Source organism: Typopeltis vanoorti, chromosome 17 (genome assembly GCF_054136105.1).
Source record: "Typopeltis vanoorti isolate ZY-2024b chromosome 17, IOZ_Tvanoo_1.0, whole genome shotgun sequence".
Classification (NCBI taxonomy): Eukaryota; Metazoa; Arthropoda; class Arachnida; order Uropygi; family Thelyphonidae; genus Typopeltis; species Typopeltis vanoorti.
Genome location: NC_143565.1, coordinates 76610670 through 76631200, shown reverse-complemented (window position 1 = coordinate 76631200; position 20531 = coordinate 76610670). Strand labels below are relative to the sequence as shown.

Below are 20531 nucleotides of genomic sequence, written 5' to 3'. Positions count from 1 at the left end.
GGGCATCCTTGGAAGCTGAGAATGAAGGATTTTTCTTAGATTTTTTCTCTCCGAGGGTGGTGCGTGATTGCAATGAATTGCCATTGGATGTTGAGTGCAAGCAGTGTGAATGAATTCAAGAATAAGTATGATAGCTGGTGTGGGTAGTATGTGGACTCCCTCAATGAGTCTGACTCCCTGGAGGTCTCTCTTAATAATAATAATAATAAATGCAGTCCAACTTGGTTATAATGAGCATCACAACACCGACAAAATTTCCTCATTATAACCATTACTCACTGTATCAGAGAGCTTATGAGAATACAATCCTTGGCATTGGAGATGCCTTAGCTTGCACTACTTAAAAGGACACGGCTGCTGCTCAAGCATCCATAAATTCACCATTTATTAGGGTATTTGATAAAGGCTTCACTGACCTGACAGTTGTTTCAAACTGGATGGTTCTCTTTAGAGACCAGGCAGAAACCTTAAGAGACCAAAAAACTCTCATTTAATACTAAAGCAATCCAGTGTCAGAGAAATGTATTTTCCATAAGTGAACTGTCGATCAGTGAGTAAAAGTATGGAAACTTAAGTAGCAGTTGTATCCTTTTAAGAAGTGCAAGCTAAGGCAACTCTGATGACAAGGATTGTATTCTCATAAGCTCTATGGTCAAATTACAAAACATTCATAGTTTCTATACATTCAGCTTTGAAATAATGTTGGATCTTCAATATCCACTATGTCGCTGAAATGAAGTCATATGGATCTTTATTATTATTAAAACCATACACTTAATACTGAACACAGTTTATTTCTTCTTCTTCTTCTTCCTGCTATCATGAATCCAGGCCAGGTGGCCTGTTTGGGTCTCAGTGCAACATTTCATCAGTCTGCCTCTGTTTCCATGATCTTTTGGTTTGTAGTTCATCATCTTGGATACTCTATCATATTCAATTTGTTCTATATACGTTTTCCATTTGGTTCTGTTTTTTCTATGATTTCCATTTCTCATGTTTGGTTTAGTTCTTTTAGTATGTCTCAATTTCTCTTTTTATCTAATCTTGTATAACCTGCTGTTCTTCTCATACACCCTCTGTCCAAAAAGAAACCAAATTTTTAATAGAAAATAAAATACAGGCCAATTATAATTATTCAAATCATTTATTTCAATCAATATATACTCTACCTCAGCTTCGATACAGCATTTTGCATGGTCAATTAATTCGTTAAATGAGTTTTTTATATCAGTTTTTGGGATACTGTTGCGGGTCATGGTTACTGGCACTTGAACGTTTTCAATGGTGTTGTATCGCTTTCCTTTCATCGACAAATGAAGTCGGGAGAAGAGAAAGAAGTCACAGGGTGCTAAATCAGGTGAAAACGGTGAGTGATCCAATACACAAACTTGGTTTTTGCTCAAAAACTGTCTCACTTTGAACGATGAGATGTGCATTATCGTGCAAAAGTGACCAGCTGCCTGCATCACAATATTCATGCCATGCCATACGCGACGAATTCTCGCTATCAATCGTTTTATCTCGAAATCAAAATTTCGAGATAAAACTCACCATTGACCGCTTGGCCAGGTGGAATGAATTCTTCGTGGATAATGGAATCGTAGAAACAAATCAGCAGTGTCTTTACTTTTGACTTCTCTAAGCAACTTTTTTCCAGATGCCCTTCTTCTGGTGGTCTCCACCCAGAACTCTGGTGCTTTGTTTTGGGCTCATACTCAAAATGCCACGTTTCGTCACCAGCAACGATCCTTTCAAGGAAGTTTGAGTCCTTACAAGCAGCTTTAATGAGGTCCCTGCAGTGTTCAATTTGATACATTTTTTGGTCGTCGGTCAACTTGTGGGGAACAAGTCGCAAATTCAATTTACAAAGGCCCAAACTCTCGGTATGCACAGTTGATTTTGGAATCCCAATTCATCTTCAATTAATCTCATGGACAATTTCGAGTTTTCTTTGATGAAATCATGCACTTTCTGGATGTTAACTTCACTCAGTCCAGTTTTTGGACGACTTGGCTTTTTGTCGTCCTCAAGCGTCTCATGACCACTTTGAAATCGCTTAAACCATTCATAAACTGGAGTATGGGATAATCATTCATCACCGTATGCTTTTTGAAGCATTTGATGTGTTTCGGTAAAACTTTTACTAAGTTTAACACAAAAGTCAATCGCAGCTCTCTGTTTGAAACTCATTTTCCGACCGTTCGTCAAAACACACTGTCACTCTTGGCACTATAACTCGGCTTCTAATGAAACAAATATCATAAACAGCTGACACAACACTAATGACGGTTGCTGCTTTTGACAACAAAAAGATACAACAGGTGGTGCCACTAGTTTCTTTTATTTTTGAAAAGTTAGGTTTCTTTTTAGACAGAGGGTATATATTTCATTTCTGCTGCTTTTCATATTGTTTTCTCTTAATGACCATGCTTCACTGCCGTATAATAGTGTTGGTTCTAATAAAATATTATACATTCTTAGTCTTCTTTTTTTGGTAACTATTGCTGGCCTTAATATTTTGTTTATTATTCTATTTACTTTGTTGATTCTGTTAGAAATATCTAAATCTTCACTGTAACTTAATTTACAATGGGGGTGGGTTACCCAAAAATAACTAGAAATAATTTTTTATTAAAGTTTATAACACTACATTCTAGTCATCTTCAAAGTACTCTCTATGCGAGTCAATGTACTTGACTCACATTGTCCTAATGTTTTTTCCACTGCTGGAAACAGTTCTGGAACTGTTTTACTGGAATACTGTTTATGGCCTCCAGCAACTTTTCTTTAACTTCGTCTACATCAATGAATCGCTACCCTTTCATGGTTTTCTTTATCTGTGAGAATAAGTCACATGAAAAGATAAAGAGAGATTGAGCAAGTAGGGAGGGTGGGAACAACCGGCATGTTGTTCTTCATCAAGAACTGTTGGACAGACAAGGCTGTGTGGACTGGGGCATTGTCATGGTGCAGCAACCAATCTCCACTACTCCACGTTTCTGGCCGCTTTTGCCACACACTATCACACAGTCTTCTCAAAATGTTGAGATAAAAAAATGTTGGTTCACTATCTTTCCAGGAGAAACAAATTCTTGGTGTATAATTCCATTCACATTAAAAAAAAAAAATCAACGTTGTCTTGACATTTGATTGAACTCGATGTGACTTCTTGGGTCTCAGTGAATTTACATGTTTCCACTGGCTTGATACTTGTTTTGTTTTTGATCATAACCATAGCACCAAGATTCATTCCAGGTCACAACTTTTGAAAGAAAGTTCTGGTCATTAAGAACTTGCTCCCTTAAGTTGCAGCAACATTCACACCATTTTTTTTTTTTTTTTTTTTTTTTTTTTTTATCCTCTATAAGCAAATGGGGCACAAATTTAGTGGACACGCATTTCATTTGTAAATCTTCTGTTAACATTTGCTGGCATGAACCCCCATGACAAATTTGTCTCTTCAGAAATTTGCTCAATGGTCTTTCGATGATCTTCATTGACTGCCTGGCAAACCTTTTCAATGTTTTCATCATTTCACCGACCTGCTTGTCAAAGGTCAGTCAGATCATAGTTGGGCTTCAACTGACACATCCCCATTTATGAAATGGGAAAACCACTCGTAAACCTGTGTTTTACCTAAAGCATTTTCCTTAAAAGTTTGCTGTAGTATAACAATAGTTTCAGCTGCAGTTTTACCCAAAAGAAAATTTTGTTTTCTTTTGGGTAAAAACTGCTTGTAAGCACTAACAAAACAAATAAACAAACAGCCAGAATAACGAACCAGTTTGCACAGGATGATGCCACTTGCCAGACTGATGCAGAAAACTGCACGCTCACGATGCCTAGTGGCATCACCCATAACTAGAAAATGTGTGCACACTTTTCAGATTCCGGCCATTTTTGGTTACCCACTTGTATAGTCCAAATAAAATTATTGACTTGATCAATATTTTATTGTCTAATACTATTTTAGTTCAAATGGGCATTTTTTCTTTTGGCTGCCATAATTTTAGATTTTTTTCTTGAGAGACTGAAATATTATATTGTTTTATTATTAAATTCAGTTTATATGTAGCTTTTTGTAGAGTGCCCTAAGTTGTTCCATTTGTTCACTTGGTCATCTGAAAAGAGTAAGATGTCTAAGATAAAATGATTTTCTATATAAATTCCTTCTTTGTTGGTTAAACCTTAATTCTATGATTATTTCATGCATATATATTCTAAATAATAGTGGAGAAAGAAGGCATCCCTGTCTAAGACCTCCTGTTACAACTGTTTTGGTTCTGTTCTCACCTCTTTTTATGCTTATTACTTTTTTCTCATATAAGCTGTGGAGTAGGTTTAATAAATTTATAGGCAAGTGGTTTTTTAGTATATCAAAGAGTTTATATATCTGTATATCTTGTCAAAAGCTTTTTTATAATCTTTGACTGTAAGATGCATTTCTAAGCTTAATTCTCTTCTTTCCTCAATTAGTAGTTTGAGGCTGTATATAGGATCTTCCTTTTCTAAAACCATTATATTTTTCATTTAAAATTATTTCTAGTATAGGGTTGATTCTGTTCTTCAGTATTTTGACATATATTTATAACACCTGGGTTTAAAGATGGGAATGGTTCCAGTTATTGGGCATTCTTCCAGTGTCGTATATCTTGTTTATTAAAGTAAGAAATCATTAGTGAAATTTATTTCCTGCATGTTTTGTAAGTTATTTGGGATTTTATCTTCTGGTGTTTTTCCCTTTCTTTTAATGCTTCATTTAATTCTTCTGAGGTAGTTATTTGAGAGACTATTATCAGTAGTTATATTTTCTAAAAATCTTTTAAATAATAATTCTGACTGTAAATACTTTCCTAGAGTTCATAATAATAACCTATCCACTGCTGGTCATCTATCTCTCCAATACATATTGTTTCTTTCTGTAAGAACTTCATTCCTTTCAGATTTTGAGTAGCAAAAAAGTCTGTGAAAAAAGTCTTACAATCTCTTCTTTTTTTGCTGATGATCAGCTGATCCTCATACACAGAACAAGGAGGATGTAGAATACCAGGTGAGAAAACTGGATATACACACTAAGGCCTGAAAAATCTGTTAAAAAACCAAAGATCTAGTAGATGGAGGTGACAATGCAACAGATCTTGAGCTGGAGGTGGGAACCATAAAATGAAAGAAATGGCTGAAATGCCTACAAGCATCTGGGATCCAAGATGGATAAATCTGGCCAGTGTGAAGTAGATATAACATTTCCAACAGGACAGGCATAAGCAGCTCTTAACACCATAAAATACCATTCATAATCGATGCATCTGTCGACTCCATGGAGGGTGTAATAATAATAATCATGTGATTAGATAGAGTATAATGACCTATGGTTGTAAGTTGGATCCTCACTAATAGCCACAGAAAAATAGAACTTGTGGAGATGGATTACTTAAGACAAAGTATGTAAGTCGATCATGTTTCATCTGAGAAATGCATATGAAAAAGACATGAAAATTGAACAGCCTGTCGCAGAGAGAATGGAGGCATATGCTTTGAAATGGTATGGACATGTCCAGAAAAGGAGAGAAGAATGATGACCATTAAGAATTATAAATTGTTCATCCACTGGAAGGAGGAAAAGAGGAAGACCAAGGGTTATATGGAGAGAGTCAACTGTGAGAGTATGGAACAAGGAAGCTTATAAGATGAGGACTAGAAAAATCATAGAGAATGAAATCCGAGAACAGGCAGCTGCTGACATGTTTAAAAGCCTGCAAAAACTAAACCATCACACATAGAATTTGAATATCGATCAGCAACAGAGACTGCTCTATGGCTGACGTATAAATTATATATAAATTATATATATGAGCAACCAATCAGTCAGCATCTAACCTAACAACACAAGAAAAAACTAGTTATTGCTTTGAGGAGGGGGGTGAAGAGATTAAATCAAACATACAAATTACACAAAAAGTCACCTTTGTTCTTTTGCCCCCAAACAGAAACATTTATCGACAATCATTCTGTGATGGAATTCAAACCAACAACCTTATTAGCAGTATAACAGTTTTTTTTTTTTTTTGTTTGTTGTTTTTTAAACCAACATCTTCAATGAAGCACTAGAAAAGAAAACACATGCTCATAAGCACTCATGCAATGTTACTTAATAAAAGGGCAGCTAAAACAGCAGCAAAATAATCAAAATTTTATGATTAGCTGAAATATTCATTCCCTATTATAGATTTAATTATATAGAACTATATTAATTATTATACAGAAATATACACAACTAGGATACAGAAATATGAAATTTCTTACCTTTAGATATGAACGAACAGATAACCATGTCTTGATATTCCTAACTTTGTTAAGACGAAAATGGGGCAAATCAGATCTGCGAGCACGGCGAGATGATGTCAGATGACAGAAATGCTTAGCATACAGAAACCGCTAAAGAAAATATTAATGACTTCAAATTAATAAGACAAAATTATACATCATCATCATCATCAAATTCTTGCCATGTACCCTCAAGGGGGTGTACAGGATATGATAGTACTAGATGAAAAAATTACATCATTAGTAACATCCTATCCACAATTTTCCTCCAAATCAGTCTGTTTATTGTCAAGACTCCAACATTATGAGATCTTATATTTCTATCGTCTAAGGCACTTTGTACCGTATCAATCCACCTATATCTTGCTCTTCCTCTGGGTCATTTTGCTGCCAACCTGGCAGAGAACACTTGTTTTGCTAATCTTTCTTCGCCCATTCTGTTTAAGTGACCATACCGCCTGAGATTAGCTCTGCTAATGCATTCCTGGATGCTGACAATGTCAAGTTCTTTCCTAATATCCTCCTTTTTAATATGATATTGCCATTGATGCCGTCTGTTCACGCCTATAATCTTTCTCAGGACTCTCATATCTGTGGTCTCTAGTCTTTGCTCAAGTGTTTTACATCTGACCCAGCTCTCAGATCCATAAGTTAAAATTAGTTTGAACACTGTTCTTGTATACAGCTAATTTAGTGTTCCGACTAATTTCTCTCTTATTCCATATGAATTTATTCAATTGACTTCCCACCATACCAGCTTTGCTGATTCTGTTGTCTATTTCTATATTTAATTTACCATCTTCACTAAAAATCGTGACTAAGTCGCTGAAATGTTTTACTTGTTCCACAGGTTCTCCATTCACAACACAGTTGACATTTTCAATGATTCTGCCATTTTCATTATCTTTGTCTTGTTATTGCTGACCTTCACATCATATCTATTACAACAGTTATTCAATTTAGTCAGAGAATCTTGCAGACTTGTAGCGGATTATTTTAGTATTAATTAAGTATACACCATCCGCATAAAGCAAAGAGCTGACATTAGCATCTCTAATTTTGATATCATGTTTAATACCACTTTCCTTCATAATGCGATTGATATAGAAAATGAATAACAGAGGGGATAATGTACATCCTTGTCTCACACCAGATTTAACATTAAACCATTTTTCTGTACTTCCTTCAATTTTAACTGCTGACTTAGAACTCAAACAAAGACTAAGTATTGCTTGATATAATGCCCCATTGACACCATATAACTGTAGCATGTTGAATAGCTTCTCTCTTGGCACCTTCTCATATGCATTTTCCAAATCAACAAAACTTAAATACAGATCTTTGTTATATTCCCATGCCTTCTCAACTATTTGTCGTAAAGTGAAGATCTGATCCTGACAGCCTCTATTTGGCCTGAATCTAGCTTGTTCTTCACCAAGCTTTTCTTCCACAATTCTTCTCAACCGTCTCTCAAGTATACTTGCATAGATTTTGCCAGGAACACTCAGTAGGGAAATAACTCTGTAATTCTCACATTCAGTTTTATTTTCCTTTTTATATATGGGTACTATGAGAGCTCTACTCCGATCATCAGGAATTCGTTCCTCTGTCCAGGCTTTCTGAACTATGCAGTGCAGCCACTGTAAGACTTTTATACCACCATACTTCAGCATTTCTAGTCGAATATTATCTACTCCTGCTGCCTTTCCACATTTCAAGCCTTTGATGGCTTTTTCTACTTCAAGTATGGATATGTATTCCTGACTGCATGCCTGGTCAGTGTTTTTTGCCACTGTGCAGTCATCTTTTCCTGTTTTCATGTCACCTTTATCATCTCTAACTCCTTTTACAGCACTCTTTCCTCCATTCGTCAGCTTCTTCAACAACCTCCAGAATATTTTGCCACCCTTCTTGATATTTGTTTTCTATATTCTTGCCAAAGTCCTCCCATGACTTTTGTTTAGCTAGTTTTATGCAGTGTTTAGCATTCTTGCACTCGTCTCTGTATTCTCTAAGAGCACAAGCTGACTTATTTGCCAGGAACTTTTGATATGCTTTCTTCTTTTTCTTCACTGCCTCTTTAACTTCCTGTGTCCACCATGGAGTTCAAATTTTTCTATCCTTGCAGACAACTTCACCACATGCCTCTCTAGCTGAATCAATCAGGGCTTTTTTCAAGGCTTGCCAGTGAATCTCCAAGGTTTGATTCCTGTTCTCAAACTCTTTCATTTTCTTTTCAATAATCTTTGTGTATTTTAGTCCACAGTTCACATCTGAGAGCTGCTCAACTTTTATTCGCTTTATAACTTTCTTACATGTTATTCTTTTCAATATGAAATTCAATTTTATCCTGCTCAAGACCAAATAGTGATCACTCCCAATTTCAAATCCTGTGTACACCCTGGTGTCCTGCACCAGGGAGAAAATATCACTATCAACAATAATATAATCAATGAGACTTTTCTTATTCCTTGCCTTTTCTCTCCATGTGAATTTGTGCACATTTTTATGATGGAACATGGTGTTAGTAATAACAAGTCCATGTCCTGAGGAGAAATCCAAGAGATATTTGCCATTATTATTAGCTTTGCTCTTTTCTCCAAATTTTCCCAAAATATTTTTGTATGTCTCACAATCATTTCCTACTCTGCTATTTAGATCCCTAACAAGGACCAACTTTTCCTTTTTCATTGTGTCAGTTGCTTTTTCTAAGGCCTCAAAAAAAAATTCCTCCACTTCTAACTTAGTAGAATGAGATAAATTGGGTTCTAAGGTATATAATGCATATGCAAACAGTATCCTAAATCAAACAGGATGGGAACCATAAAATCAGTGAATGCTTTCAAGCATATGAACTCTATGATGGACAAATCTGACCAGTGTGAAGTAGACAGCATTTTGAACAGTACAGACACAATCATGGATCAGAACCCTGAATGTTATGGAGTCATTATATCTCACAGAAAACGAAGAAGATAATGACCTATGAATGTGAAGCAATAAAAATTTAATACATTAAAGAATTGAGCTCCTTAAATCAGTCAGTAATGACAATGCCCTTTGATTGCAAAGATCTGGGTGTGAATCCCATCTAGGATGAGAAGGATCTTTATAAGAGGTTTTCTACTGAAGGTAAATTTAGATGATCTCATATGGAAGTGGCAAGATTTTTACTCATGGAAACTCAGGTTTTTCATCCAACAAAACAGACAAACCAGCCAAAAGAACACATGTAATTAATAGATATCATGACATTTTAATTTTATTTCTAAAAGGGACCATATTTTGATATTTTATTAATTCTTTTTTTTTTTTTTATTAAGAGTTTTACTGACTTCAGATCATCATTTGGTTTCTTAGAATCACACATATTAGTTTTCCACATATGGATATGAAATAGTGATAAAAGTTTTCCTTGTTTAAATTTAAGTGATGGTTATACATATTAATGTTATGTAATGGCTTATTACATAACAGATTAAAAAAATTCAATACTTTGATACATTATTTCACCTACAGTAACTGAGGCATTTCATTTTCAAGGATAAAGATAATAAAAGTACAGTAAAATTATTAAGAACACAGAATTCCATATAATTATTCAAATATTTTGACTATGCACTTTGGGTACTGTCAAAGATGGCTTAGCATTTTTGTTTTTTTTATAGAGATGACAGTCTTCCAAATATTTGGAAGTTATTCATATCCATATTTATTTTCATTAGGAGTGTTCTGCAGAGAATAAGCAAATTCTCAGAATAGAATAACCAGTTAGTTTTGAAGAAGAGTATTTAATTGTAAATTTTTCTCTGTTTGCTGACTTGGTTGAAGGGAGTGGTTAATGTATCCACTCTCCAACAAACAGGCTACAGGTTCAAATCTCACCATAGGCAAATATGTTTGTGATTGTCTTTAAGTGGGAGATTAATTTAATAACCTGGTGTGAGCCCACTACCTCATTTATTAGAAGCCTGAAGTAGCTTGAAAAAGATCCATGTTTACTTTCTAAAGCAGGTTTCTGGCCTAGTAAAAAACAAATGCAAAAATATATATAAAGGTAGTCCTTGACTGACGACAGGATTATGTTCCAACCTCTCCGTCATAAGTCGATTCTGATGCAAGTTGAGGACTTTTTAATTCTTGATTTGTTTGATTTCTGTTATAATATTTTCATAAATTAGGTTTCTATATAACTTAAAATGATGAAAAATGTAGAAACTTACATAAACATTTATAAATTATTTATTAGCACATACAAATACATAAATACAAAATTAAGAAAGAAAAATTTAAGAAAAAAATACATAAACACATATCAAAAATGGTACACTTACTTTAATTTGAAATTCCTTTAAATATTAGTTAACATAAACAAAAAAACTTATTAACAGTATCTTTAATTAAACAGGTGAGTAATTGTCACTTATTTGGACGATATGGTTATTTCTTGCGATCGGGAGTATCTTTCTTAATCAGAAAATTGGTTAATGTTGTCTGTTGGGTTTTTTCTTCATATTTTGCGATAACATCTGCCTGCTTCTTGAATTTGCTTTCTGACTTTGGCAAAGCGATCAGTGTCTTCAACCATATTTTCGAGTAGCTGAAGTCCTTGATTTAGTTTAGAAAATACTCCAGCTAATCCTTTTACAGTAAATTTTTTAACGATTTCTCTTCTTCATCTTCCTTGTTATTCCTTTCTTCTTCTTCTACAACGCTTTCATTTTGGAAAATCAAGTCTTGATCAGTCAGTTCACTTTCTTCATGATCTGCTAATTCTTCTATATCGGTAATATTGATTCCTAAATCCAGTTTTCTTGCAATTTCAACGATTTCTTCACCAATTTGTTCTAACATACTATGCTCATTGTACTCTTTGAGTGTCTCCTGCAGTTACTACTGCAGGAGACACTCGAAGTATCGCAAACATTGTTCCGATACTTCCGTCCATGAAGTTCCAATGTTCTGGATATATTGGTTAATATCGTAATTTTTCCAAAAATCACATAATGTTATAGCATCGTTGTCCATTGCTGTTATTGTTTGAGAAAATGTAGTTTTTAGGTAATATGTAGCAATCATAATGTAGCAATCGAACCTTGATCAATGTAGCAATTGAATGTAGCAATCGAACCTTGATCCATAGGTTGAATCACAGCAGTTGTATTGGGCAGTGGATACATCACATTTATATTTTCATTCAAATCGCCGATTTGAAGAGGAGCATTGTCAAGCAGCAAAAGAATTTTAAAAGGAATGTTTTTTTCAAGACAGTAGGCACATACCTCTGGAATCAAACAATTTAAGAACCAGTCTTCAAATAAAACAACTGTCATCCAAGCCTTAGGATTACTCCTGTAGTAAACCGGCAATTTATTCTTGTTAGTGTTTTTCAAAGCTCTGGGGTTTTGTGCACTGTAAATAAGAAATGGTTTTGATTTAAAACCAGCAGCATTTCCTCCAAGAAGAATCGTAATCCTATCTTTAAATGCCTAAAAACGAGGTGCTGATGTAGCTTCTCTGTGAATGTAAGTTCGTTCTGGCTTTTTTTTCCAGAACAGTCTGGTTTCATCTACATTAAAAATCTGCTCTAGCAAATAGTCTTCATCTTTTATCATCTCTTTCAGATTTTTTTTGAAAATTTCGGCACTTTCAAAATTGGAACTAGCAGCTTCTCTGGTTATTCGTATGTTATGTAAGTCAAATCGGCTTTTGAATCGATAAAACCAACCTTTACTAGCGTTAAACGTGTGCTCGGGGGTGCTTAAGGGTCAAAGCTGTATAACAGAGGAGACCTCCACATAGAATTTAAAGGAATGCGGAGAACCGACCAGGGCTTCTGACCTAATGTCCAAATCTCACCTTCTCGTGGTGCACCCTGTTGGGTATCTACTTTGATACTGAACGAATGAGGATGGGCTGGCAATTTGGGATTTAGCCAACCAAATTGTATTCTTATTGGTTAAACCAAAATAAAAAAATGATGGTACAACATGACAAAATTTCATGCCAGCTGGGGCGTCGCCCGGTTAAACAAGGCCCCCGTTGTTTTCGCCAGAGAACCAAGGCTAACAGCGAAAAGTCAGCTACTGGAACAAATCTGAAAACAAACCCCAACTCAATATCACCAGAGTTAAAGATCGGTACTATCAACATAAGAAGAATGAATGGCAAAGAAATGGAGCTAGATGAGGAATTAGATAAGTACCAGATCGACATAATAGGGGTGACTGAAACAAAAAAGACCAAAACTGGTGAGATCTTTCTGAGCAATAAATACAAAATGTTATATTCAGGCAATGACAATCAAGGAAAAGAAGGAGTAGCCATAATATTCAACACAAAATACGAGTCTAATCTTCTTGAATGGCAGTCAGTCTCAAGTAGAGTAATGTGGACAAATATGAGAATGGGGAACTGGACAATGAGACTTATTTGTGCCTATGGTCCCACAGAAGGTTCTACTAAGGTAGAAGTAGAGGAATTTTTTGACGCTTTAGAAAAAGCAACTGACACAATGAAAAAGGAAAAGTTGGTCCTTGTTGGGGATCTAAATAGCAGAGTAGGAAATTTATTTTGGGAAAATTTGGAGAAAAGAGCAAAGCTAATAATAATGGCAAATATCTGTTGGATTTCTGCTCAGGACATCGACTGGTTATTACTAACGCCATGTTCCAACATAAAAATGTGCACAAATTCACATGGAGAGAAGAGGCTAGGAATAAGAAAAGTCTCATTGACTATGTTATTGTTGATAGTGATGTTTTCTCCATGGTGCAGGACACCAGAGTGTACAGAGGATTTGAAATTGGAAGTGATCACTATTTAGTCTTGAGCAGAATAAAATTGAATTTCATATTGAAAAGAATAACATGTAAGAAAGTTTTAAAGCGAATAAAAGTTGAGCAGCTCTCAGATGTGAACTGTAGACTAAAATACAGAAAGATTATTGAAAAGAAAATGAAAGAGTTTGAGAACAGGAATCAAACCTTGGAGATTCAGTGGCAAACTCTGAAGAAAACATTGATTGATTCTGCCAGAGAGGCATGTGGAGAGGTTGTGTGCAAGGATAAAAAAATCAGAACTTCCTGGTGGACACAGGAAGTTAAAAAGGCTGTGAAGGAAAAGAAGAAAGCATATCAAAAGTTCCTGGCAAATAAGTCAGCTTTTACTCTTACAGAATACAGAGACAAATGTAAGAAAGCTAAACAGTGTGTAAAACTAGCTAAACAAAAGTCATGGGAGGACTTTGGCAAGAATATAGAAAATAAATATCAAGAAGGTGGCAAAATATTCTGAAGGGTGTTGAAGAAACTTAGGAATGGAGGAAAGAGTGCTGTAAAAGGAGTTAGAGATGATAAAGGTGACATGAAAACAGGAGAAAAAGATATCCTTGAAGTATGGAGTAATTACTTTGAAAAACTGCTAAATGAAACAAGCAGTGATGACAGCACAGTGATAAAAAAACACTGACCAGGCATGCAGTCAGGAATACATATCCATACTTGAAGTAGAAAAAGCCATCAAAGGCTTGAAATGTGGAAAGGCAGCAGGAGTAGATGATATTCGACCAGAAATGCTGAAGTATGGTGGTATAAAAGTCTTACAGTGGCTGCACTGCATAGTTCAGAAAGCCTGGACAGAGGGACAAATTCCCGATGATTGGAGTAGAGCTCTCATAGTACCCATATATAAAAAGGGAAATAAAACTGAATGTGAGAATTACAGAGGTATTTCCCTACTGAGTGTTCCTGGCAAGATCTATGCAAGTATACTTGAGAAACGGTTGAGAAGAATTGTGGAAGAAAAGCTTGGTGAAGAACAAGCTGGATTCAGGCCAAACAGAGGCTGTCAAGATCAGATCTTCACTTACGACAAATAGTCGAGAAAGCATGGGAATATAACAGAGATATGTATTTAAGCTTTGTCGATTTGGAAAAGGCATATGATAAGGTGCCAAGAGAGAAGCTATTCAATACGCTGCAGTTATATGGTGTCAATGGGGCATTATATCAAGCAATACTTATTCTTTATTTGAGTTGTAAGTCAGCAGTTAGAATTGAAGGAAGTACAAGAAGATAGTTTAATGTTAAATGTGGTGTGAGACAAGGATGTACATTATCCCCTCTGTTATTCATTATCTATATGGATCACATTATGAAGGAAAGTGGTATTAAACCTGATATCAAAATTGGAGATGTTAATGTCAGCTCTTTGCTTTATGCGGATGATGTTATACTTCTAAATAAATCCGCTACAAGTCTGCAAGATTCCCTGACTAAATTGAATAGCTGTTGTAATAGATATGGTATGAAGGTCAGCAATAAAAAGACAAAGACAATGAAAATAGGCAGAATCACTGAAAAAGTCAACTGTGTTGTGAATGGAGAACCTGTGGAACAAGTAAAACATTTCAGCTACTTAGGCACGATTTTTACTGAAGATGGTAAATTAAATATAGAAATAGACAACAGAATCAGCAAAGCTGGTATGGTGGGAAGTCAATTGAATAAATTCATATGGAATAAGAGAGAAATTAGTTGGAACACTAAATTAGCTGTATACAAGAACAGTGTTCAAACCAGTTTTAACTTACGGATCTGAGAGCTGGGTCAGAAGTAAAACACTTGACCAAAGACTAGAGACCGCAGATATGAGAGTCCTGAGAAAGATTATAGGCATGAACAGATGGCATCAATGGCAATATCATATTAAAAACGAGGATATTAAGAAAGAACTTGACATTGTCAGCATCCAGGAATGCATTAGCAGAGCTAATCTCAGGTGGTATGGTCACTTAAATAGAATGGGAGAGGAAAGATTAGCAAAACAAGTGTTCTCTGCCAGGTTGGCAGGAAAACGACCCAGAGGAAGACAAAGATATAGGTGGATTGATACGGTACAAAGTGCTTTAGACGATAGAAATATAAGATCTGATAATGTTGGAGTCTTGACAAGTAACAGACTGATTTGGAGGAAAATTGTAGATAGGAAGTTAGTAATGATGTAATTTTTTCATGTAGTACTGTCATATCCTGTACACCCCTTGAGGGTACATGGCAGGAAGTTGATGATAATGATGATGATGAATGTGTGCTCACCGTATTTATCTTCTTGTTGTTTCCTTAAATTGTCAAATAGGCTGCGTGCTTTTGTTTGAATCGTAAACAAACTGAGAGGAATATTCTTGTTGATTCGATCATCTAGCCATATGATTAAAAGCTTCTCCATTTCATGAATTGGCCCTTCTCTTTTTTTCATTAAAATTGTACATTTCATATTATCTGCTCCTTTAGCTGCCTCCATTATTCTTGATTTATCTTATATGATTGTTGAAACAGTTGAATGCGATAGTTTTTCTTCTCGTGCTATTTCACCGACTTTCTTTCCTTTGTCATATGCTATAATGATCTTCATTTTAACATCTAAACTTAAAGCTTTCCTTGCCTTCTTTTTTATGTTGGAATTTTTGTCAGTAGTTTTACTTCTCTTACTGGACATAATAGGGTTACGACGAGATACAAAAATTGCAACGAGACAAAAATGAACACTTCGACTGCTGATTAGCAACTAACATGCCAAAGGCTGTGATAAGTCAGAAGTAGATGAATCATAGCAGCAGGTATTGCATATTGGTGATAGGCTTTGCTTGTCGACTAATGGCAATGCTGCAATGCATATACAAAAGCAATGTGATATATGTATGTGTATGCTGGTGGCAAAGTTAACCCCCCCCCCCTTACCGGCCATTATGGATCAAATACGCATCCTCATACGCTTCATATCCATCATATATTTCAATGTAATGTCAATGGTATTACAATTTTAATATGTACTTCGCATTCATGGTAACTTGGACATATATATACGTCCTAGCCGGTAGTGTGGTAATATTATTATTAAAAATTAGAGAATTTTTAATAATAATAATAATTGCTGGCGGCAAGTTAAATTAGAGTTTTTAATAATAATAATTTTGGCCATCGTAAGTTGAGGACTACCTGTATATATATATATAAAATGAATAAAAAATAGAAAAAAAATCTTTAGCCCACTCACACTACAGGCTTGCAAAATAAACCATTTGTGGGTGGAAGCCCTATAAAAAATAAAAATCTAACTGCATAAGGTGTCAAGGCACACAATCTACTAATCCACTTTGCTTATGTTGGTCCATAATTATATAATTATGATTGTATTCTCTCTGTTTAGCTTCACACCTACCAGAATGTCCATAAGGGAGAGCCTGGGAGATCTTGACTACACTCCTGACACTGATAATGGATGAACTTCCTTTGAATTGTAAGTGTTATTTATTGAGTAGTTTTTATTTTATTATTTTTTTTTTCAGATACTTCTTTAATATAAGAAGTCTTGAGAGGTGGCGTGGGGGGGCTTAGAGCAATCTAATTGTTCTGAATTAGTTTACTTGCTATTAAAATACCCTGAATTAGAGGTAGTTGTTGTAAGTTTTTTCGACTTGGTTATAAATTAAATTAAAGATACCAAGAAATTATATTCTTGTTTAATCCTTTATCCAATAACGCGCCTTTTTTTCTATATGTATATGGGACATATATGACTTCTGCATTACTTCAATCTTGGTATCTCTGCTGCATTTGGATCCCACTGATGAGATCTCAGTAAAGGTCAAAACTGGTCTGGGTAGTGATCATTCCCATAATGTATAGCATTATACACACCTAAAAGGATGTGTGCTTTTACATTATGGGATACTAAGGCAATTAATATGAAGTCACTAGCCTCTATATACAAGTAGCTGAGTTGTGAAGTTTTCATGTGAAACTTTGTTTGCTTACACTTGGATCAAAGATTAAATAAGAATATAATGTACTGGCATCTTTAATTAAACTGATAACCAAACAAAAAAAATCACTTGACTTTTTTTTAATTTTTATTTTATATCTGCTCCACACATACAAAAGGCCACAAGACTTATTCCAAGAAGAATAGAAGAAAGGAAGAATCTGTTCACGTTTTACTTGAACAGCTGAGGATTGTAATCTTTGTGGTAGAGTGGGGAAGACTGTTCCAAAGGACAGAAGTAGATGGAATGAAAGAGGAAGCAGTTAAGTTGGTTTAGTGAGTTTCAAGATGAACTGTAAAAGAGTGTTGGTTAGCAGTGGCTCTTGTTTTAATGATTCTCGAGGAGAGTGGAGGAATAATAGTGGACAATTCAGCAGAGCACACTGGTACACGAAAATATCTGTGGAAGAGGCACAAGGCAGAAACTGAATGTTTGTGAGAGAGGGATCGTTAATTACCCGAATTGCCCTCTTCTGGATGGAATCGAGCAATCTTAGAGAGGATTTTGGTGCACTACCCCAAATATGGGAACAATATTCAATGGCTGGGCAGATAGGCTTTGTATAATATTAGCAGCTGTGAAGTAGCATCTTGTGCAAAAAAAGTACACCAAGTTTTTTGCAGCTGCAGAAGCTATAGTTAAAATGTGGTTGTGCCAGGAAATATTGGAGATGCAGGTCAGTCCAAGAAGAGAAATCTGATTGCGTTTGGATATCTCAGTATTACTGAAGGTAAGGGGAAGGGATGCAAGTTCATGTGAATGATCAGACAGGACTGGGCTTTGGTGACATTGAAGTTTACGAGGTTGTCCTTGCCCCACTAGGATATAGCTAGTAGATCTGATTTCAGGTCACTGGTCATGGTGGATCTTGAAGATTCTAATGCTCGAGCACTACAGGGTTTGTCGAATTAAAAGGAGGAATGGAGTGTACTGTGATTGGCAAAGCTATGGATAGGGCTGGAAGTCTGTGAGAACAGGTCGTCTATATACAAGAGGAAGAGAGTGGTTGTAAGAACAGAACCCTGGGGTACTCCTGCATTGGTGGTGAAATCTGAGGAAAGTAAATCATCCACCATGACACGTAGCGAATAACCAGTGAGAAAGTTGGCAATCCAGTTGCAGAGTGAAGAAGTCAGACCATAGGATGGCAGTTTAAGTAGGCCCCTGTGCCAAACCCAATCAAATGCCTCCGAAATGTTGAGCATAACCATATGAGGTTCTCCAAATTTCTCCATGGCCTGAGTCCAGAGGTGAGGGGAGAAAGCAAGAAGATCAGCTGTAGATTACGAGTGGTGGAATCCATATTGCTGGTCACTGATTAGTTGGTATGTCTCAAGGTGGTTCAAGAGTTGGGTGTTGATGACCTCCATAATTTCAGAGAAAACAGAAGTGACAGCAATTGAACTGTAGTGCATTGGTTGAGTTTTATCACCTTTCTTTGGAATGGATTGGATGTGAACCTGTTTCCATGTTGTAGGGTAGATGCCAGTTTGATAGGATAGATTGAAGAGGCGATATAGGATTAGTGGCGACACATTTTTTTAATACAATAGGTGGGATACCATCAGGACCAGATCCCTTGTTTGTGTTCAGGTTATTAAGGATTCTTCAGATTTTTTTTTTGTCAGAAGAAGGGAGCTGTTCTTGGTGGAGTGGAGGGAACTTTGTCCAAAGTCATCAATGCAGGAACTGGAATAGAAGAGTGATGCCAGAAAGTTGGCCTCATCTTTAGGTGAGGTAACTACAGTACCATCCGGACATGAGAGTAGTCGAAACCTAGGTAGGGAGAAGTTGCACCCAGTAGCCTTGGCTAGGAACCAGAAGGAGCAACCGCCATTTGGGCAGGAGGAGAGTTTGCAGCATTTGGCCCTTTCAGAGTCTGAGTTGGATGTGGCGATGATTCTTTTACAACTTTTGTGAGCTGCAGTATAGACAGAGTGGGCAGCTGGAGTTTTGGTCTTGAACCATTCGTGGTAAGTTTTTTCTTTTACAGCATTGGCACTTTTTTAAGTACCAAGGCTTGGATGGAAGCTGAGAATTTGGAGTGGAATAAGAGATGAAAACCTTCATTCTTGTGAAGATGATTTCTGTTATTCAGTCTGAGCAAATGTTTGGATCAGAAGAACTGAAGCAGTAGCTGGACCATGGAAAGGAGCAATAGAAGTCACGGAGGTCATTCCAATTGGCACCATTGTAGTGCCAAAAGACATGAGGCTGTGAACTGGTGGGTGAAGGTTGTTCTGTGGAAAAAGAGACCTGTGTGAGGTTGTGGTCCAAGTTATGAAGAGGAGAACCGACAACCACAGTATACCTAGACGGGGAACTTGATAGGAAGAGGTCAAGGGTGTTGACAAATTGGAGGGAGGGGGGTTGTCAGGTATTCTGGTAGGAAGATTGGTGATCTGAGATACGTCACGTCTGATGGAAAATGCCTCAGCATCCCTTCCTGCTTGATCAGTGAAACTGAAGAACGGGAGCCTAATATGAGTTGTGGACATTGAAGTCCTCAAGAAGGATGACCTCACTATTGGGGGTATTTTGACTGCAGAAAGTCGACTTTAGAGAGATAGAGAGAGAGAGTGTGGTGGGGTGCTTAAGGGTCAAAGCTGTATAACTGAGAGGAGACCTCCACATAGCCTTTAAAGGAATGCGGAGAACTGACCAGGGCTTCTGACCTAATGTCCAATCCTCACCTTCTAGTGGTGCACCCTGTTGGGTATCTACCTGGATACTGAATGAACCGAGGATGAGCTGGCAATTTGGGATTTAGCCAACCAAATTGTAATTCTTATTGGCTTAAACCAAATTACAAAATGATGGTACAACATGACAAAATTTCATGCCGGCTGGGGTGTCGCCCGGTTAAAAAAGGCCCCCGTTGTTTTCACGCTGGTTCCCCACCAGGGAACCAGGGTGAACAGCGAAAACTCAGCTACTGGAACAAATCTGAAAGCACACCCCAACTCAACATCACCAGAGATTGGTACTATCAACATAAGAAGCCTGAATGGCAAAGAAATGGGGCTAGTTGAGAAATTAGATAAGTACCAGATTGACATAATAGGGGTGAATGAAACCAAAAAGAAAAACTGGTGAGATCTTTATGAGCAATAAATATAAAATATTATATTCAGGCAATAACAATCAAGGAAAAGAAGGAGTAGCCATTGTATTCAACACTAAATCTAAATACGAGGCTAATCTTCTTGAATGGCAGGCAGTCTCAAGTAGAGTGATGTGGGCAAATATTAGAATGGGGAAGTGGACAATGAAACTTATTTGTGCCTATGGTCCCACAGAAGGTTCTACTAAGGTAGAAGTGAAGGAATTTTTTGAGGCTTTAGAAAAAGCATCTGACACAATGAAAAAGGAAAAGTTAGTC

The 20531-nt window shown here is 36.4% G+C and overlaps 1 protein-coding gene across 5 annotated transcripts in view; it reads right to left on the bottom strand.

Annotated features, from left to right (window-relative positions):
* phtf (putative homeodomain transcription factor) overlaps positions 1-20531 on the bottom strand; it is a 291193-nt gene that overhangs the window by 82697 nt on the left and 187965 nt on the right. For all 5 annotated transcript variants that reach the window (XM_090407495.1, XM_090407494.1, XM_090407497.1 and 2 more), the window contains one exon: positions 6304-6435. In XM_090407495.1, coding sequence (XP_090263621.1) covers positions 6304-6435 — 132 coding nt within the window. The remainder of the gene's footprint in view (positions 1-6303; positions 6436-20531) is intronic.